The sequence below is a fragment of the Oncorhynchus clarkii genome, chromosome 1 (genome assembly GCF_045791955.1).
Source record: "Oncorhynchus clarkii lewisi isolate Uvic-CL-2024 chromosome 1, UVic_Ocla_1.0, whole genome shotgun sequence".
In the NCBI taxonomy this organism is placed as follows: Eukaryota; Metazoa; Chordata; class Actinopteri; order Salmoniformes; family Salmonidae; genus Oncorhynchus; species Oncorhynchus clarkii.
Window position 1 is genome coordinate 18,876,465 of NC_092147.1, and position 22,929 is coordinate 18,899,393.

Here is a 22,929-nt window from a genome sequence, read left to right on the forward strand (position 1 = left end):
ATTAAAGATGTTCTTCTCACATCTGAGAACCATTAGTCCAGGGAACTGTTAGCAAGCAAAGGATTATTACTGCTATCTTGGAATCTTGTTACATTTATTTCTCTCCCTTTCTTTGAATTTCTTTTCTTTTTTCACTTCTGTCTTTTCACAGTCACAAGGATCATGGAATTTCTGAGTCCTTTTCCAGGAAGTCTTATTGCATGGCCCACTGATTCCAAAGCTCTCCAAACATCACCCATATAACAGACCCTGTCTCCATCCCCCTCTCCCTCGCTCTGTCTCCCCTCCACAGTATGTTTTAAAGAGGCAATAAAGCATGGCTAAGGTGCTATGTTCACTGCGTCCTATCAGTGAGGGAGCCTCACTCACATGTACGCTTCCTCTGGTTCTCACGGACCTCACTGAAGACATGTGAGGTCAGTCCGCCCCAGCATAAGTGGATCAGTGTGTTTGTATGCTTTTTATGAGATGACACAGTCTCATCCCTAAACACTGTTCCCCTTTGTCTCTAGTCATCCTCTTTGAAGTGCTGCATTCTTCAGACACTGCATCACTGGGGCTGTGCAGCTGGCTGCTGGGGGCAGAGGAAAGGAGATCTCGAGGTGAGGTGAGCCTAGCTAGGTTAGTCTCTTTCTGAACGAGGATGGGTGGAGAAGTGGGGAGTTGGAGCAGCATCACACATGAAGAGCCGGTGAAGACTTTTAATTTGCTCAAAGCTCAAAGAACTTTGAAACAGACAGAGCTAGGTAAAGGCTGTAGTTAGGATTATGTAAAGTGGCGGGGGTACCAAATAGAGCCCCAGCCCAAAGCTCACTCATATGGCCGTCACTCTGATGTTTTAAAGAACACGCTGAAACAAATCACAATAAAAAGACGGAGTGTTGTTGGTCAAAGGGATTTATGGGAAAGTTTGGTGTAGCCAACTTCCGCCTCTCGCCACAAAATGGCCCCCTTTTCCTCACCACATGGTACCCAGCAACCCTCTTTAATGATCTCCGTGAATCTCCTGTGCTGACCCCAATGGCGACTACCCTCCTTCTCTCCGACCACAGTCTCACTGACGGCCTCAGAGGGCCTCAATTAAAGATGTCCGCTGTTTTTCCAGGGTGGTTTTCCTTCCATTTTTTTCCTGTGAGGAGGGAAGACCTTATTTTAATCCTCCCGGGCCCTTAACCACCAGACCACAGGATTCCTAGCTGGGAGCATCTCCACGCTCAGCCACGCTCCACCCAGACCCCTCGGGCGTTACCACAAACCCCAGGATGATGACATTTCCAAACCTCCGTTCAGCCCCACCTCACCACCTCCCTGACCTTAACACCACCCCTTAACATGAGTGTTATATTATAAACGGGGTGTAATGATGGAGTGCAAAGTGGAAACTTGAATCTGTGTCATTCAATGGAGGATGGAGAAATTGTGCTCTTTAGTTTAGTTTTTGAAGCTTTTGGGGTCATCAATGAAGCATATCTTGACTTATTTGTCCAGTTAGGGAGAAAATAATTAATTGTCCTCAAAGACTTCCATATGTCGTTCTCTCTCACACACAGGCGCAAACACACAGAAGGGGAGAAATATCCAGAGCTTTGCATGTGTCTGCCATCTACAGACTGGAGGATAATACATGACAGAGTAGTAACCTTAGAGTCTGTTATACTCCACCATGGCCTATTTATTGCCTTAACTCCCTTATCTTACCTCATTTGCACTCACTGTATATAGACTTTTTGTTTTCTTTTGTTCTACTGTATTATTGACTGTATGTTTGTTTATTCAATGTGTAACTCTGTGTTGTTGTATGTGTCGAATTGCTATGCTTTAACTTGGCCAGGTCGCAGTTGCAAATGAGAACCTGTTCTCAACTTGCCTACCTGGTTAAATTAAATAAAGGTAAAATGAATAAAATAAAATACTGAAAGACCCACTCCCAGAAAGATTTTATCCAACATACATCCAACACTTGCTCTGCTGAAACATCAGAGCATACACAGCTATCACATGTCAAAGGAAATCTTCACCAATCCTTTCTGACATTTATGCAGTGCCCATCAGAACTTTGATAGCCTTTGATAGTGTTGAAAAGTTGTTTGCATAGTCAACTTACACACAGTACTGACACACACACAGACACACACATACCCCACCAGATATGCCACCAGGGGTCTTTTCACAGTCCCCAGGTCCAGAACAAACTCAAGGAAACGTACAGTACTACACAGAGCAATGATTGCATGGAACTCCTTCCATCTCATATTGCTCGAATGAACAGCAAACCTGGTTTCAAAAAACAAATAAAGCAACCCCTCACGGCACAACACTTCTCCCCCATGTGACCTACCTGTGTGTATGTACTGATATGTATGTGTAACTGATATATGCACGCACGCACACACACACACACACACACACACACACACACACACACTCTAACACACACTCTACACACACCCATCATACGTTATTATTATTTAGTATAATTGTTCCTTTTGTTAAATGTGTGTAAATGTGTGTGTATTTAGTTGTAGTTTTTTAATGTATGTAAATTGTAAAGACTTTTTTTCTCAAATTTCTTTTTCACTGTGTTGGACCCCAGTAAGGTTAGCTGTCGCCATTGGCATCGGCTAAAGGGGATCCTAATAAAATCAGAAATCAGGGCTTCTACTGTTCCGCTTTTCCCCCCCGAACCAAACTATAGATTTTTCCAGACATTTCTTTCCAAAGTTGTCTGGCCCATATAGGATGTGGCATTTTGATTCATTACTATGAGCAGGATGAGTAATGTATGCTATTTATCCCTGCTGTGGGCCTGTCAGTGAGCTGGTTTGTCTGAGTGATGTAGCTCCCTGTTCCAGGGCCGTCCTCTAAGATCCAGGCCCCTGGTGTTTTCACAAGGTTCAGACAGCACCAGGAAGGAACAACCTGGGCATGGGACCAAGAATCTGTCCACTATATTTATTCCTCCAACCCATCTACCACCGTCCCTCTCCTCTCCGACAAACAAGGACAGACTGGGACCAAAAAGCTGCCTTGGCATTTCTAACACAACGGACCATTTACCTTCCTTGCGGCCCTCACAATGGACCGTTTTTTTTCCTTCAGGCCCCAATTATTAGCCAGATAATTATCATTTTGCACAAAAAAACCCAAGTTAGACAGGCCCACTGTGCTAAAAATGGGACGGCCCATCTGACATTTGCCCGAAATGCCAGATGGCCAGTCCGCCCCTGCTGACACACAACACAGAAAATGAAAAGTGACATCCCTAGAAGTCTTCTCATGAGGAACTGGATGGGAGTGCCGAAAGGGGACTGGCTGGGCCTATATGGGCACCAAAGGGGTCCTCGTCTGGGTTCTGTAACACATCTGTCATATACAGAGATCTCTGGGAAGGACACTAGCCCCAATGCTCACTGTACTACACCACCGGCTGTATTCCTGCTCATTGCAAGTCTGGAAGATGTTAGAACAAATAGATTTTTCTTTTTTTATGGGGCATGGCATCTCACAAGAGTCCTTTTAAAACTGACGTGCAGGGCTTCTAATACCATACTTAAACATGCAATAACAATATTTAATGCTGACCATGCACAATCTATAAAAATGTGCCCTGTGGCAAGATAATAATGCATCTATCACACCTCAGTCCAGATGACCATACTGTATCTAAAGCACTACTATGTATGTAGAATACACCAGATGACCATACTGTATCTAAAGCACTACTATGTATGTAAAACACACCAGATATTGTATCTAAAGCACTACTATGTATGTAGAACAGATGAAGATGAAGATATTGTATCTAAAGCATAAAGCACTACTGTGTAAAGAGAACACCAGATGACCATACTGTATCTAAAGCACTACTATGTATGTAAAACACACCAGATGACCATATTGTATCTAAAGCACTACTATGTATGTAGAACAGATGAAGATGAAGATATTGTATCTAAAGCATAAAGCACTACTGTGTAAAGAGAACACCAGATGAACATACTGTATCTAAAGCACTACTGTGTAAAGAGAACACCAGATGAACATACTGTATCTAAAGCATAAAGCACTACTGTGTAAAGAGAACACCAGATGAACATACTGTATCTAAAGCATAAAGCACTACTGTGTAAAGAGAACACCAGATGAACATACTGTATCTAAAGCATAAAGCACTACTGTGTAAAGAGAACACCAGATGAACATACTGTATCTAAAGCACAACTGTGTAAAGAGAACACCAGATGAACATACTGTATCTAAAGCATAAAGCACTACTGTGTAAAGAGAACACCAGATGAACATACTGTATCTAAAGCATAAAGCACTACTGTGTAAAGAGAACACCAGATGAACATACTGTATCTAAAGCACTACTGTGTAAAGAGAACACCAGATGAACATACTGTATCTAAAGCACTACTGTGTAAAGAGAACACCAGATGAACATACTGTATCTAAAGCATAAAGCACTACTGTGTAAAGAGAACACCAGATGAACATACTGTATCTAAAGCATAAAGCACAACTGTGTAAAGAGAACACCAGATGAACATACTGTATCTAAAGCACTACTGTGTAAAGAGAACACCAGATGAACATACTGTATCTAAAGCATAAAGCACTACTGTGTAAAGAGAACACCAGATGAACATACTGTATCTAAAGCACTACTGTGTAAAGAGAACACCAGATAAACATACTGTATCTAAAGCATAAAGCACTACTGTGTAAAGAGAACACCAGATGAACATACTGTATCTAAAGCACTACTGTGTAAAGAGAACACCAGATGAACATACTGTATCTAAAGCATAAAGCACTACTGTGTAAAGAGAACACCAGATGAACATACTGTATCTAAAGCATAAAGCACTACTGTGTAAAGAGAACACCAGATGAACATACTGTATCTAAAGCACTACTGTGTAAAGAGAACACCAGATGAACATACTGTATCTAAAGCATAAAGCACTACTGTGTAAAGAGAACACCAAATGAACATACTGTATCTAAAGCACTACTGTGTAAAGAGAACACCAGATGAACATACTGTATCTAAAGCACTACTGTGTAAAGAGAACACCAGATGAACATACTGTATCTAAAGCACTACTGTGTAAAGAGAACACCAGATGAACATACTGTATCTAAAGCATAAAGCACAACTGTGTAAAGAGAACACCAGATGAACATACTGTATCTAAAGCACTACTGTGTAAAGAGAACACCAGATGAACATACTGTATCTAAAGCATAAAGCACTACTGTGTAAAGAGAACACCAGATGAACATACTGTATCTAAAGCATAAAGCACTACTGTGTAAAGAGAACACCAGATGAACATACTGTATCTAAAGCACTACTGTGTAAAGAGAACACCAGATGAACATACTGTATCTAAAGCATAAAGCACTACTGTGTAAAGAGAACACCAGATGAACATACTGCATCTAAAGCATAAAGCACAACTGTGTAAAGAGAACACCAGATGACCAAAACATCCACTGTTCCACTAGTTTAATAACCTGGTCTATCTGGATCATAGCAGTGATGTCATCACCATACTGTACCTGGGTGGTTTTGGTGCAGGCCGGTAGCGTGTTCTGTGAGCGTTCTATATTCTCCATATGTAGACATACGCCCAGCAATGAGTGTGTTGAGAGTAGTGAGCGAAGGGGAGAAAGAGAAAGAGGTAGGGGGGCTAGTTAATGTATTTCCCTGGGTTCCTGCTGTACAATCCATACAGACAGTGTTGCTTTCACTCGGCCCCAGAATACATGGGGACATGTGGTTCTGTTTAGCGGATTGGGGGGGTACCTTTACAGAAAAAACACATGATTTCACTTTTCATGTGAAGTTTCACGTATTTTGAACATTTCACGTGATCACATGTGGTTTCATGTTATCACATGTGGCTTTAGATGTTGTTACATGTTATCACATTAACTTTACATAAGATCACATGTGATCATGTGAAATTCATGTGGTTTTTCCATAAGGGTGGAGAGGGCTGGAAGACAGTCATTGGGGGTGTTCCGTCTTTCTTCCCATCACACACTGTGTAAGATAGCCACTCAAAGACCCAATAGGACTCCAAACTAAGCACATCACAAATCCTCCCAGTCATTCAAATGCTGCATGTTCAAGGCTAAGCCTGTTCGGCTGTGCTATTCCATGTGAGAATGGAGTGCCATGATAATTGGCTTAAACATGCAGATGTGTGTGTGTGTCAGAGTTTGTGCATCTGCGAAAGTGTGTGTGTGTTCACGTGCGTGTGTCTGCGAAAGTGTGTGAGTGTGAGAGAGTGCTAAAACATGATTTCATACAAATTTTCCTAATTAGTTTTATTACCTTTAGAGCGTGGCCATGCCAGCTGGCCTGAACACTGATTTCTCTATGAAGGCTTGGGAGTGTTCATTAATTTAGTTTGTAGGGAAACACCCACAATCTAAATGTCAACGATCCCAACAGAACAAAAGGAAATGTAAATTATTTGTATATCAGGAGTACTGACATTTGACCTTTTCACTAATTATATCACTGTCTTTTGTTCTCAAAACTCATAACTCCATTGACGTGTTACTCCCTAATTACAGTATTATATGAGTTTTCAGAATTGTTGTGCATTGTTGTAAAAAGACCAGTATTTACAACTTCCTTACAGAATTGTGAGTGGCGAGGAGACTATTTTAGGGCAGTCCTGACAAACACTGCTTGCTGTGTTTTCCAAACTTGTTTCCTTAGACAAACGGGGCATCCCAACACTTGGGATGTGCTCAGCTGCTCAATAGGCCACCAGTTCATTTGATCTATTTTCTATCAACATTAACAACATTGCATAAAGATTTGTCAATCAATGCGATGTGCCAGGAGCCAACTTTGATTGTAGAGGTGGGGGGGACATAATGCCTACCCGACCGCTCTGAGGCGTCCGCATGGTCCTAAAGCACATCGTTGCCTCGTTTTGTATCACATTCCAATGATAAAACTGGAGGGGGACAAAAATGCAATTTCAGAATGTCCCCAGTGAAAGTTGCGCCCCTGCCCTGTGGGCTACTGCAATAAATACAAGAGCTATCTAAATAGCATGCGCAAAACTTTCATAAAATATACAGACAATATAGCAATAACGTGTCCTTTAAGTTTGGTTTTAACGTAAACATACTAAATTGCCTGTGATAAATGACAGGGTGTGTCCACTGACCAAAATTTAAAAACAAAAGATCTTATTCAATATGATTGCAAAGGTCCACAGATCACTTCCATGTGATAATTCGTCAAAAACCATAGAACTATAACAACCTTTTGTGGGGGTAATGATGGAATTCTATCCTATTGGCAAGGTTAGTTTGTGTTACACATTTCCATCGATTGAGGATTATTAGTTGACTAATTGCTTTAGTCTAACTGATCATTTGCTTAATTAGACTCGTCTTCATTACACAGCTATAAAGGAAAGTAGCTGGAAAATAGGTCATGTTAGAAGTCTGTCTAAATACTTGCCCACTTTATAACAGAGTCTTATGGAATGTGGGTTTGTCCTGTGGTCCGTTAGTAACCCCCCTCTCTGTGTGTCTTAAAAAAGCACCTCCCCTCTTCCAATCAGTGCAATTCCCTAACTTTTCTCTTTTTCTCAAAGGCTATAGTTCAATATCCCATTCCGAGGCACATATCGCATTTCAAATTCGGACTCGCGGCTCCTCGACTTCAAGGCACTGCAACAATTATAAGGTATTGTGCTATTATTGATTTATGACACTGGTTATCAATTATTCACTATTGTCATAGGACTTTTTTTTTTTACCCGAGTTGAGAATGTTATGCTTGTGTTATATAAGAAAAGTAATGCGCATTGACCTGCCTTTTCAGTTGTGAATGGTTGAAAGAAATTGTCAAAACTGTTTCGGTGAGGATTATTTTAGGCAAAGCTGCAACATCTGTTTTGCCGGCATTTTTCCCGTGGCTGATAAGTATTCAGTAGCCTGCCTACGAGCCGAGGTTCCCTGTATGCTTTGGGAATATAATTGGTATGCTGTGTGGTTGGTTATATTACCAAGGTGGTTAGTTTGTTACTTTGCAACTTTGCTTCAAGAGACGATACCTTTGTGGTCCACTTCGATATCATGTTTTAATTTTTGTCCCATAAAAAAAGTTGCTGACAAATGTCTGCATGATAGTGCCCAAATGTTTTGCCTCTCTGATATTTAGAAGTTAATTCATTTCACTGTTCAATGTAGTTTTATCTTGTCCTTTAATTAAACGTTTTTCAGTGGTAAGACAAAGGCAAGAACAGTTGATTAGCTGATTTAAGTTTTGAATCTGCCTTTTTTGCAGTGTAAATAACTTACTGGTCATTTGACATTTGAGTCAACAAAAAGGCTATATATACTGCAGTATGTACTGTAATTGATCAGGCATTTCTTTGTTCGGTCTCGCGGATTGATCCGGTGAACATGAACTCCCCCGCATTGCCTACTGTAAATGAAGCCACCAAAAAACGTTTTACCACTGAGGGTGTCGTAACCTATCAAATTTGTGAAAGAGAGGAAAAAACGTTATATGTATGATTTCAAATATTAGAACTAATTATGAATAATATTGCATATTCACATGGCTACGGTCATTTTTGTAATGACTTCCTGCTTTGACATTTCAACACATTATATGTAAAGCAATTTAAAGTGTTTGTGTCGAGAGAGCGAAAGACAGATCGAAAGAAAGAGAGCGGGGGTGGAGTGAGGGAATGCGGAGGAGTATCGTTACCGGTCATTTATCACTCATCTTTCATTACATTTTATTCAAGTCAGTGATGGAGGCTATTTTTCTTCCCCATGTTTTGCATAATAACCAACTATTGAGGAGAAAATGGCCAATATTTCCTTCCTTCTCTGTAACCCCCTGATGTGGGTTAAACGGTGGTTATATATCACTGGGGGCCAATCATTTAGTCTTAAAGCTGACTTTTAATGAGAAATAATAAAAACCAATGGCTGTCCAATTAGACGTAATATGCTTTAATGCAGCCAGGACCAACCTGTAAAAGTGGACTTGCAGGTAAGTAATTAGAAATGAATTAGATTTTGAAATCCAGATACCGGTGAAAGTATATGTTAAACACTGAGTTTAGTTCTCCCCCTGAAAGAATAACTGAAGATTTTCCCAATGAATGGAGAGAGAAAGAGGGTTGGGGTAGTTTGGAGGGGGGTTTCTAAATAAAATGGTTGATTTTTTAGCAATGACATCAGCATTTAAAAATAAATGTCACTGTCATTTGGCACAGCAACCCATTTCTTTTTCTGCAGACTTGAAACAGCACACATTCCACCCTAAGTACCAATCACTTTTGACCAATACTCTTGTGTTGAGATGGTTAACTTGCACATGTCTGCTGGAGGCCAAAAGCCCTGATGTATGTTCCTGTCTGCCCCCCACCAGCCCCCAACCCTGAAGTGCACACAGGGACTGGGACAGGTCCACACAGACGTGTGTGTGTGTGTGTGTAGCTCACCTCAGGTGACGTCAACAAAGAGTAAGAGGAAGTGACATCATCCAGTAGTCTTCAGCAGCAGAGCTACGCAGAGCCACACAAAGCAGCCAATGGGAGCAGGAAAGCTGGCCCGGGTGCTGTTGGGATGGGCGGCCGTGTGCTTGGCCTCGGTCCACACTGCGTACGGCCAGGCGGGAGACGGAGGGTACCAAGCCAGCCGCTTCACAGGAAAGGTGGACGAGAGGGAGGTGCAGAGGGTTCGCAGGAGAGGACAGGAGACACTCAGAGGGTAAGGAGTTTGGCTGTTTGCTGAGTATTAAAGCCATTACAGCAACCATAGGGCGGCGCACAATTGGCCCAACATCATCCGGGTTAGGGTTTGGCCAGGGTAAGCCATCATTGCAAATAATAATTTGTTCTTAACTGACTTGCCTAGTTAAATAAAGGTAAAATAAAAATATATATACTTTTTTTTTCTTGATTTTGATTGATTTTGAAGAAAGGATGTGCGCTTGTGGGGGTTGTCTGTCTTTGAGTTTATCCATAATGATCCACTGAAACATGGTTATATGATTAGAAAATAGATTAGGCTTAGAATGTGGACAGTTGGACAATTTGGATGGCTTTCCCACTTGAGCTGTCTTGGCAACCTTCTCTTCCACTGCTGTGCTTCCTGGGCTAAAGCCAACATAGTCTTAGTACAACCAAATAATGCTGAATACATCATTGTTCTCCCAAAGACAGCACATGTTCGAAGCTAAAAGGTTGCTTGCAAAACTGAGAGGTCCTTGAGTATTTACAGAAAATTGGCATTTTCATGGGAGAGTCTAGGTCAAGGGGTAGGACCAATAATGAACGTTTGTTGAGTGAATGCAATGACCCAAATCTAAGCAAGCAGGCATTCTGTTAAGTGTATTATCTAGAGAACACATAGCTGAAGACTGCAGGGGAAAGTTTATTGGCAACAATGTTTTGAGCGGAGGTAATCACTCAGAGTAGGGGTAAAAGGGCAGTAAATTGGGAATTTGCGAAGGCGGGGCTGTTCAAGTTTTCCAGTGGGGTGGATCATAGAAACCACAGAACCCTCCTTCATCATCACCCCCACCGTCTCCCCGTAACCCCCCTCCTCTTCTCCCTCCTTCATCATCACCCCCACTGTCTCCCCGTAACCCCCCTCCTCTCCTCCCTCCATCATCACCCCCACCGTCTCCCCGTAACCCCCCTCCTCTCCTCCCTCCTTCATCATCACCCCCACTGTCTCCCTGTAACCCCCGGGACTGGGTGGGATGTGTGTCAATGGAGCAAGGCAAAGCTTTTACTGTATATTTCCCCCTTTCGGAAAAACAAAGGATGTTTTGTTGGGACTAGTCTTGAATGTCAGCATCAGTTATTCCAATCGGTCTCTCATCTGTCCCAGTTTATGGCTCCCCTGCGCCCCAACGCAGGAAATTAGGTATTCTGATCGCTCTGGGGGCATGACAAGGGACATTTGTTTCACTGCCGCAGGTGACAAAGCAACAGAACGCATGGCAGCAGAGAAAAAGAGAGAGAGGGAGTGAGAGAGAGAAAGCTAGGCCTTCTTGGAATTAAATAGTATTCAGTTACAGTGCAGACATGGGGTGACAGAGTGGTTAGCGTTGGGCCAGTAACTGAAAGGTTGCTGGTTTGAATACCTGAGTCATCAAGGTAAAAAAAATCTGTAGATGGGTCCTTGAGCAAGGCTCTTAACCCTAATTTGCTCCAGGGTTGAGGTACTATTATGGCTGACCCTGTAAAAAACAATACATTTCACTGCACCTATCCGGTGTATGTAAAATATCTTCCCTTTTCAAATTTGAGTGGGGGTAAAGCACACAGAACTGAGTTGCTGTTTTCTTGTCAATCAGTGTGATTAATTCAGCAGCCATTGGACAACTCTGCCTGACATAAATTGAGTCTCATTGGAGCCTTTTCGTCTGAGAGCCAGCTTAACACAAGGCCACTTCAGGCTTGACCTGTGTCACATTCGCTCAATGGTTGACTCAGAACACACGTAGTGGGCTGTTCTGGTCTAGCAATCTTATCCTTTGATCTGCTCAGTGAAGCAGAACCGTGTTGCATAAAATAATAATGTAGCGAATGCAACAATTCAGAAACTGAGCCTGTGGATTCTTTCCATATCTTTTAAGTTCTACAACACTATTCTTTATAGGATGACTATATAAGCACCCAACATATACAGATTATCCAAGTTGAAAGCCCCCCTCACAACACAATGACATTGACATGACATGAAATTGGAAAGTCTTTCACTAAACATTGTGTACAGCATCAGAGTCACAGATTCCCTCTGTGAGGGAGATATTATTTTAATTGTGGTCATTACACTGGTCTTTGTTGTGTGAACAGTGTTTATCTGCTGGCTGAATACTCCACAGCCCAGGGTTTCAGACTTTACTGTTGTCTTTACAGCCCCCCAACCACCCACTTTATTTCCCAGCAGTACCTCCGTGGCCCCTGCTCTGCCTCTGAACTGTCTGGCTCTGAACTTCTGGCCCTCTGGAATTCTCCATGTGAAGAGCCTCCGACACTCTGTCTCATAACTGTTGAGTTTGCACCTTCAAGCCAGGAGCATGTGGCCCCCAGTAGGCCTCTAGCCTATATACTGGTCTGTAAGATCAAAGGACTGAGAACAAGCCAGAAGATATGCTAGCTGACTACATATGTTGTTGACAGTGACCTGGGCCCTGTTTCCCAAAAGCATCTTAAGACTAAGTTCGCCGTTAGAACTAGAAGTTGACCGATTAAACGGAATGGCCCATTTCAAGTTTTCATAACAATTGGTAATCGGCATTTTGGACACCAATCATGGCCGATTACATTGCACTCCACGAGGAGACTGCGTGGCAAGCTGACTACCTGTTATGCGAGTGCAGCAAGGAGCCAAGGTAAGGTGCTAGCTAGCATTAAACGTATCTTATAAAAAACAATCAATCTTAACATAATCACTAGTTAACTACACATGGTTGATGATATTACTAGTTTATCTAGCTTGTCCTGCATTGCAAATAATCGATGCGGTGCCTGTTAATTTATCATTGAATCACAGCCTACTTCACCAAACAGGTGATTTAACAAGCACATTCGCGAAAAAAGCACTGTCGTTGCACCAATGTGTACCTAACCATAAACATCAACGCCTTTCTTAAAATCAATACACAAGTATGTATTTTTAAACCTGCATATTTAGTTAATGTTGCCTGCTAACATGAATTTCTCTTAACTAGGGAAATTGTGTCACTTCTCTTGCGCTCTGTGCAACAGAGTCAGGGTATATGCAGCAGTTTGTGCTTCTTCCTGTGCTTCTTCCTAACAAAGACAGCCAACTTCGCCAAGCGGGGGATGATTTAACAAAAGCGCATTTGTGAAAAAGCACAATAGTTGCACGAATGTACCTAACCATAAACATCAATGCCTTTCTTAAAATCAATACACAGAAGTATATTTTTTTTAAACCTGCATATTTAGTTAAAAGAAATTCATGTTAGCAGGCAATATTAAACTAGGGAAATTGTGTCACTTCTCTTGCGTTTGTTGCACGCAGAGTCAGGGTATATGCAACAGTTTGGGCCGCCTGGCTCGTTGCGAACTAATTTGCCAGAATTTTACGTACATATGACATAACATTGAAGGTTGTGTAATGTAACAGGAATATTTAGACTTATGGATGCCACCCGTTAGATATAATACGGAACTGTTCTGTATTCCACTGAAAGAATAAACGTTTTGTTTTCAAAATGATAGTTTCCGGATTTGATCATATTAATGACCTAAGGCTAGTATTTCGGTGTGTTATTATATTATAATTAAGTCTATGATTTGATAGAGCAGTCTGACTGAGCAGTGGTAGGCAGCAGCAGGCTCGTAAGCATTCATTCAAACAGCACTTTCGTGCGTTTGCCAGCAGCTCTTCGTAATGCTTCAAGCATTGTGCTGTTTATGACTTCAAGCCTATCAACTCCCGAGATTAGTCTGGCAATACTAAAGTACCTATTAGAACATCCAATAGTCAAAGGTATATGAAATACAAATGCTATAGAGAGAAATAGTCCTATAATAATTACAACCTAAAACTTCTTACCTGGGAATATTGAAGACTCATGTTAAAAGGAACCACCAGCTTTCATATGTTCTCGTGTTCTGAGCAAGGAACTTAAACGTTAGCTTTTTTACATGGCACATATTGCACTTTTACTTTCTTCTCCAACACTTTGTTTTTGCATTATTTAAACCAAATTGAACATGCTTTATTATTTATTTGAGACTAAATTGATTTTATTGATGTATTATATTAAGTTAAAATAAAAGGGTTCATTGTTCATTTAGTATTGTTGTAATTGTCATTACAAATATATACACTGCTCAAAAAAATAAAGGGAACACTTAAACAACACAATGTAACTCCAAGTCAATCACACTTCTGTGAAATCAAACTGTCCACTTTGGAAGCAACACTGATTGACAATACATTTCACATGCTGTTGTGAAAATGGAATAGACAACAGGTGGAAATTATAGGCAATTAGCAAGACACCCCCAATAAAGGAGTTGTTCTGCAGGTGGTGACCACAGACCACTTCTCAGTTCCTATGCTTCCTGGCTGATGTTTTGGTCACTTTTGAATGCTGGCGGTGCTTTCACTCTAGTGGTAGCTTGAGACGGAGTCTACAACTCACACAAGTGGCTCAGGTAGTGCAGCTCATCCAGGATGGAACATCAATGCGAGCTGTGACAAGAAGGTTTGCCGTGTCTGTCAGCGTAGTGTCCAGAGCATGGAGGCGCTACCAGGAGACAGGCCAGTACATCAGGAGACATGGAGGAGGCAGTAGGAGGGCAACAACCCAGCAGCAGGACTGCTACCTCCGCCTTTGTGCAAGTAGGAGCAGGAGGAGCACTGCCAGAGCCCTGCAAAATGACCTCCAGCAGGCCACAAATGTGCATGTGTCTGCTCAAACGGTCAGAAACAGGCCCAATGAGGGTGGTATGAGGGTCCGACGTCCACAGGTGGGGGTTGTGCTTACAGCCCAACACCGTGCAGGACGAACACCAAGATTGGCAAATTCGCCACTGGCGCCCTATGCTCTTCACAGATGAAAGCAGGTTCACACTGAGCACATGTGACAGAATCAGGAGACGCCGTGGAGAACGTTCTGCTGCCTGCAACATCCTCCAGCATGACCGGTTTGGCGGTGGGTCAGTCATGGTGTGGGGTGGCATTTCTTTGGGGGGCCACACAGCCCTCCATGTGCTCGTCAGAGGTAGCCTGACTGCCATTAGGTACCGAGATGAGATCCTCAGACCCCTTGTGAGACCATATGCTGGTGCGGTTGGCCCTGGGTTCCTCATAATGCAAGACAATGCTAGACCTCATGTGGCTGGAGTGTGTTAGCAGTTCCTGCAAGAGGAAGGCATTGACGCTATGGACTGGCCCGCCCGTTCCCCAGACTTGAATCCAATTGAGCACATCTGGGACATCATGTCTCGCTCCATCCACCAACGCCACGTTGCACCACAGACTGTCCAGGAGTTGGCGGATGCTTTAGTCCAGGTCTGGGAGGAGATCCCTCAGGAGACCATCCGCCACCTCATCAGGAGCATGCCCAGGCGTTGAAGGGAGGTCATACAGGCAGGTGGAAGCCACACACACTACTGAGCCTCATTTTGACTTGTTTTAAGGACATTACATCAAAGTTGGATCAGCCTGTAGTGTGGTTTTCTTATTTAATTTTGCGTGTGACTCCAAATCCAGACTTACATGGGTTGATAAATTGGATTTCCATTGATTTTTGTATGATTTTGTTGTCAGCACATTCAACTATGTAAAGAAATAAGTATTTAATTAGAATATTTCATTCATTCAGATCTAGGATGTGTTATTTTAGTGTTCCCTTTATTTTTTTGAGCAGTGTATATACCGATTAATCGGTATAGAGATTTTTTGGTCCTCCAATAATCGGTATCGGTATCTGCGTTGAAAAATCATAATCGGTCGACCTCTAGTTAGAACCTTTGTAGGAGCATCATTAAATCTCAGAGTTGTTTCCCAAAACCATAGTTATTAACATTGCACTTGAAAATGTTTGTAATCTAACGCCTACATCATGACCAATCATAGAACAGCTTCATTAGGTTCATTTTTTCCATCCCGCGTCAATTTATACACAGAAGATCTCCGCTAAACATAGAAATACATGGTTCATCTGTCTCTCTGTGACCTCCGATAACTTCAGAACAAAGTTGACTATAAATACAAAGTTACCAATGTCTTTGCAATTGATACAAACAAGCAATGTATAAAGATTCTTCAAATGAAAACTGAGACGACTGCATTTCAATATCAACAGTAGGCTATAGGCCTTTTTCAATCATATTGGAATACATTTCATGTTCAATCAATTTAGTCATATTTTGCTACTTGTAGGCTACTGTCTGTAATGTGTAGCCTAACATGTGCTCAATGATGTGCCAAGCCGGTGATTTAGTACATTTTAAGGTGTGTCAATATTTGCAGCCGTGGGTATTAATATCTCTCCAGGAGCTGATCCATCGTCAGTATATAATGTTAAGGTAAGATTTGAATATAGAAAGGTGATAAGAGAGCAGGGCTCCCTTCCTTTCGATCCTATCGGTGTGGACACATGCCTCAACAACGCCCTTAGAAAACATTCTCTCTGCATGGTGTTTTGGGAAACGCATGTTACATCTTTGGCTGTTTTAGGAAAGATCCACTGTTGAAACACTCATAAGCCTAAAAGCCAATTTATGCTTGATCTGAAAATGTGGTTCGGAGGCTCCGTATGGAGGGTGTGACGCAATTGCGGAGGCCTGCAGAGGCCAAATTGAGCTCCGCATCGACTTGCGCCTCCCAAATGTTGTAACAACTGCGGAGGGCGACGTATGTATAGCTCCACATTCACATGATTGGTTGACGGTTGGTAGGGGAGGAAAGTTCCAGTATAAACACAAACTCACTTCCTTGATAACTTCCTTCACAACAGCTCTGCTCAGAAAAGCGCAATAAGTATAAATGCCCTGACTTCTGCAGAGGCGGTATCGCAGTAAATGCTGTAAAGCTACTGCAGAAGTTGGATTTACAATGCAGAGACTGAGTTCCATCACTATCGGGAAACCGGGCCCTGGAGAAAGGAGCAATTAGGTGTTTCTTCTGAAATCCTTTCAGCTCTAGTTCTTTCACCAGGTTAAACTTATTTTCCTTTCAGTGGGGAAATGTTACTAGGCTTAAACAAAGCCCCTGTTTAACCTCATCAACAGCAACCCTTCCAGTTCTATACATACCTAGCTAACAACAAACGTTCCCAAAACTTCCGAGAATGTTCCCTTAAGAGTCTCATTAGGTCATTAACTAACTGTTTCATAGGAATGTTCCCGGGATGTGCAAAGAATGCTTCCAAGATACCATTCCCTTATTGTCAAATAGAACTTAAGCAGAATGTTGTTACCATGTTTGAGAAGTTAAGATATTACTGTTCTAGACACATTTCATGGGAACATCACAAGAACATTCATGTCCAGTTTTCTGTGGTTTAGGAGAAGTGCTTTCAACTTACATATGTGACACAAATGATTACATTATGCATGTTCATTTATACAGTAATTATTATATTATAACCTCTTGATTCACAGCATTCAGATTGTCCTTCTACGCCACCATGTCTGTGTCAGTTATCAGTTCATTTGACTGTTCTCTCATCATTGATGACTAATTTCAACAATTGAAGGGCTTTCTGTAAAGTTGTCTGATGTTGGTGGGGCATATTAACCTGTTTTAATGATACGCCTGAGTCACTATGCTCAAATAAAGTTTTTATTGAGTGTACTTTTAACAGAGCTGATATTTACCTCAAAGTGCATTCACCCTATTGCTTACAACTATGTAATTGTTTTAGTTCTACACCGGTGCCTAGGGAGAAGGGGTTAGGGTTTCTTTTGGACAGGGCTTACCTGTACTGGCCAAATAAGCACATGCCCTAGAGATATCCTGTATTGGGACAGTGGTTAGAGTGTTTGTCATTGGTGTTGGTGGCCTAGGTTTTAGACCTGCTAAGGGAATCACACTACTGTCACATTCTTAGCAATATATGCTAATGTAATTATTTGGCAATAGTTACAACACACTTCTCTGATCTAATTTAAATGAGTTTCAAATAACAACAACAAACTAATGCACCGGTGACAGTGTTTCACCTTATGCAGATTCCAGCTTTAAATTTAGCGCTGAAAACAGCATTAATTTTCCATATTCAGGCAAATCCTCTTTGCCTGAATATTGAAAGACCAGGTTTAGCCTGAAGGAGAGAGCAGTAACAACAAACCCAAGCCAAATGGCTAACTGCTCTGTAGAGAGATGGATGTCTGTAGCAAGCAAACAGTTTATGAACCATTCATTGTTAGAATGTTGTACTCTTGCTCTGTTTTTGTGTATGTCAAAACAGCATTTTTCAAGATTGTTGTACTGTATGACCCAAGAAAATCTTGCTTCCCTTTTTTCTGTTTCCTTATCTGCTGCTCTGTTTTCTACTCCCTCCTCTGAGTCCTTCCTCCTCTCCTTAACATCAACTTGTTTTCCTTTACCTCCTACGGATCCCTTTCCCATCGTTCTGTCTTTTCTCCGACTAACCTTTCATTTCTGTCTCTCTCCTTTCCCTCTTCTATCTCTCTAATTATCTCTTTATATCTGTCTCTGTCTCACACTCTTCCCTTTCTCGGTCTCCCTCTCTCTTTCTCCCTCCTTCCCTCATTATCTGTCTCTGTGCCATCTGGTAATGCTGTTGGAGGTGTACTCTTCTCTGCTCTGCTTTCGGTCGATCTAAAGATCCAAACTACAGATAGTCCTCTATCTATGGTATTTTCTGTGATTATTAGCAAGCGAGCTGGACACAGTCAAGAAACTGTATGAATGTAGGTCCATTATCATTTCTACACACTTTGGATATAAAGTATACTGAGTTGGTATTGGTTGGTATATTTCAAATCACTTGCGGCTAGATTGGACCCCCTCGCAGGCCTGGTATATTTAACACTCATGCATTAGAGTAGCCAAACTCAACCTGAGGACAGGTGTACTGATCTGGAACCCAGAGAAGGGTCAATCCGGACTGGATAACATCGCATTTTGTTTTATAAATTCAATACATTATTTTGAGACAGTTTTAAAAAATCAACCGGTCTCAGCGGTCTCTTTAACTCAGCAACCTCTCTTTCCTGCTCTCTCTCGAAGCAACGCTTACCTCTACTAGTGCCCCGTCTAATCCAATTGCGTGGTTATATGCAAATACAAGAGGTCGCTTCTTCCTCAATCACATGAATCCAAATATCCTCAGTGGAACCTTGGGACAAGGAGGCAGAAAGAAACAGAAAGATTTGACTACGGTTCAACTGTAAATATCAGAGATAGAAGGAGCTTAGTTAGCAGTATCTTTGTTAATATGGCTTGTTCAAAAAAAAGAAATGTTGACTCTGAAAACCGTATATTCAAAGACAAGTGGATGGAACAGTATTTATTCATTCTCCCCGCAACTAGCACAAACCGATGTGTCTGATATGCAGTGAGTCCGTAGCTCTCGTGGAAAGTGCCATTATGACACCAGGCATGGTAAATTTGATCAGAAGTATCCCCTGAACATGGAGGTGAGAACAAACAAGATTAACCAACTCAAATCCCCGCTTGAGAGGTCCACCAAAGTCCTTGTCAATTCCCTGACAGCCCAACAACATGCAATGGAGGATAGCTTGGGTTTAGGGAAAACATTTTTTTTAAACTTTTCAGTCGCTGAGCTGGTAAAAGAATGCATGTCTGACGTTGCTGACACCTTTCTTGAAGGTAAACAAAAATATCATACAGATCCCACTGTCAGATTCCACAGCAATGAGGAGAACTGAAATATTAGCTGAAGATTTAACTTCACAACTTGATGAGGCCATGCATTTCATTAGCTGTGGATGAATCAACAGATAGTACTGATAATTCACAGCTTCTGGTGTTTGTCAGATTTGATAACAAAATAAATAATTAATTCTGTGAGGAGATGTTGGGCTTAACAAATCTAGAAGCACACACATGGGGAGAGGATATCCATGAGGCCATCAAATGGATGCTGACAAAGAGGGGGATAGATCTGAAGTCAGAGGTCTCCATCACCACAGAGCTCCAGCCATGATAGGAAGAGGGAGGGGACTGGTTGCACGTTTGAAAGAGGACCTGACATCATATCACTGCTTCATCCATCAACCTGTCCTGTGTGCCAGTCTTGGAAAATAGTATTCTGAGGTCATGACAACGATGATTAAACTTTTTTCTACTTTTTGAGAGCAGCATCATCCCTACAACATTGTCTGCTATGAGGCATTCTGACAGAGGCCAATGCCAGTTTTGATGACTTACTACTACACAACAATGTCAGATGGCTCTGCAAAGGCAGGGTTTTGGAACACTTTTGGAGTAAATCAAAGTTTTTTATTGGTGCAAAAGAGTGACAAGGCAACTCAGTTTATTGCGTTTTTGGAAGATTTTTTTTTATTTTTATTTTTTTATTGTTTTATTTCACCTTTATTTAACCAGGTAGGCTAGTTGAGAACAAGTTCTCATTTGCAACTACGACCTCGCCAAGATAAAGCATAGCAGTGTGAACAGACAACACAAAGTTACACATGGAGTAAGTAAACAATTAACAAGTCAATAACACAGTAGAAAAAAAAGGGTGGTCTATATACATTGTGTGCAAAAGGCATGAGGAGGTAGGCGAATAATTACAATTTTGCAGGTTAATAACACTGGAGTGATAAATGATCAGATGGTCATGTACAGGTAGAGAGAGATATTGGTGTGCAAAAGAGCAGAAAAGTAAATAAATAAAAACATTATGGGGATGAGGTAGGTAAATTGGGTGGGCTATTTACCGATCGACTATGTACAGCTGCAGCGATCGGTTAACTGCTCAGATAGCAGATGTTTGAAGTTGGTGAGGGAGATAAAAGTCTCCAACTTCAGCGATTTTTGCAATTCGTTCCAGTCACAGGCAGCAGAGAACTGGAACGAAAGGAGAAGATGGAAACAGTTGCATTATTGACAGACATTACATCACACTGTAATCAACTTAATGTGAAGCTGCAGGGATGGGTCAACACAGTGTGTGATACGATAACAGCAGTCCGTGCTTTCCAGAAGAAATGTGAGTTTTTCAAGAGTGATCTCCAGGGAGACCATGTCCACTTTCCCAATCTTCTGGTGCAAACGCAGGGAGACAAAGATGTTCCCAACCATGTTGATTTCATCCAGAAGTTGATGGATAACGTCAAGGCTCTCTTTAATGACTTCACTGTTGGAAGAGAACTGCTACTGCTCATCCAGAACCCCTTCTTGGTCACAAATGTGACAAAGTTGTCAGAAGAAGCAAAACAGTTCTTCAGATGGGTAGATGTTGCATCACTACACATGTTGATTGAGCTGCAAGAAAATGTGACTTTGAAGGAGCAGGCTGGTGATTGTGACCCTGTCACTTTCTGGGGAAAGATGGTGCCTGCAGCTGATGTCCCTGTTCTCAAAAAACTGGCACTATACATCCTGACCATGTTTGGCTCCACATGCAACTGTGAGTCAGCCTTCTCCACAATTAACTTTATTCAGAACAAATACTGCACCAAGCCCACCAATGAACACCTGCACCAGTGTCTCAGAGTGGCTCTCACTCCATTTGTGTCAAAGTTCAAAGCATTGGCAAGAGACAGAAAGTGTAATTTCTCTCATTAATGCACGGAAAGTCCCAGAGTGACTCAACATGAATATTACAAGTCCCAGAGTGACTCAACATGAATATTGCATGGCCCACAGTGACTCAACATGAATATTGCATGGCCCACAGTGACCCAACATGAATATTTTATGGCCCACAGTGATTCAACATGAATATTGCATGGCCCACAGTGACTCAACATGAATATTGCATGGCCCACAGTGACCCAACATGAATATTGCATGGCCCACAGTGACTCAACATGAATAGTGCATGGCCCACAGTGACTCAACATGAATATTGCATGGCCCATAGTGACTCAACATGAATATTACAAGTCCCAGAGTGACTCAACATGAATATTGTATGGCCCACAGTGATTCAACATGAATATTGCATGGCCCACAGTGATTCTACATGAATATTGCGTGGCCCACAGTGACTCAACATGAATATTGTATGGCCCACAGTGATTCAACATGAATATTGCATGGCCCACAGTGACGCAACATGAATATTGTATGGCCCACAGTGACTCAACATGAATATTGCATGGCCCATAGTGACTCAACATGAATATTACAAGTCCCAGAGTGACTCAACATGAATATTGTATGGCCCACAGTGATTCAACATGAATATTGCATGGCCCACAGTGACTCAACATGAATATTGCATGGCCCACAGTGACTCAACATGAATGTTGTATGGCCCACAGTGACTCAACATGAATATTGCAAGTCCCAAAATGACTCAACATGAATATTACATGGCCCACTGTGACTCCACATGAATATTGCAAGTCCCAGAGTGACTCAACATGAATATTGCATGGCCCACAGTGACTCAACATGAATATTGTATGGCCCACAGTGACTCAACATGAATATTGCAAGTCTCAAAATGACAACATGAATATTGCATGGCCCACAATGTTTCAACATGAATATTGCATGGCCCACAGTGACTCAACATGAATATTGCAAGTCCCAAAATGACTCAACATGAATATTACATGGCCCACAGTGACTCAACATGAATATCGCAAGTCCCAGAGTGACTCAACATGAATTTTGCATGGCCCATAGTGACTCAACATTAATATTGTATGGCCCACAGTGACTCAACATGAATATTGCAAGTCCCAAAATGACTCAACATGAATATTGCATGGCCCACAGTGTTTCAACATGAATATTGCATGGCCCACATTGACTCAACATGAATATTGCATGGCCCACAGATGCTCAACATGAATATTGCATGGCCCACAGTGACGTTCTGTGCATTCAGATGATTATTTTTGTTCCACAAAACATGCACTTTATTTTATAAAAAATATAAATAATAATAATTCAAGGCCCATGTACAATGGTTCACAGTGCACTGTTTTGCATAGACAAGTATAAAACCACTTTTGTTCCTCAGCTACAGTGCCTTGCGAAAGTATTCGGCCCCCTTGAACTTTGCAACCTTTTGCCACATTTCAGGCTTCAAACATAAAGATATAAAACTGTATTTTTTTGTGAAGAATCAACAACAAGTGGGACACAATCATGAAGTGGAACGACATTTATTGGATATTTCAAACTTTTTTAACAAATCAAAAACTGAAAAATTGGGCGTGCAAAATTATTCAGCCCCCTTAAGTT

The 22,929-nt window shown here is 41.6% G+C and overlaps 1 protein-coding gene across 2 annotated transcripts in view; it reads left to right on the forward strand.

The window, feature by feature from the left end:
- Positions 1-7,646: 7,646 nt before the first annotated feature.
- The window catches only part of LOC139379479 (fibrillin-2-like), a 106,349-nt gene continuing 91,066 nt past the window's right edge, over positions 7,647-22,929 (forward strand). For both annotated transcript variants that reach the window (XM_071122331.1, XM_071122392.1), the window contains exons 1-2: positions 7,647-7,732; positions 9,437-9,777. In XM_071122331.1, the coding sequence (XP_070978432.1) occupies positions 9,599-9,777 (179 nt within the window). In that variant the 5' untranslated portion in view covers positions 7,647-7,732; positions 9,437-9,598. The remainder of the gene's footprint in view (positions 7,733-9,436; positions 9,778-22,929) is intronic.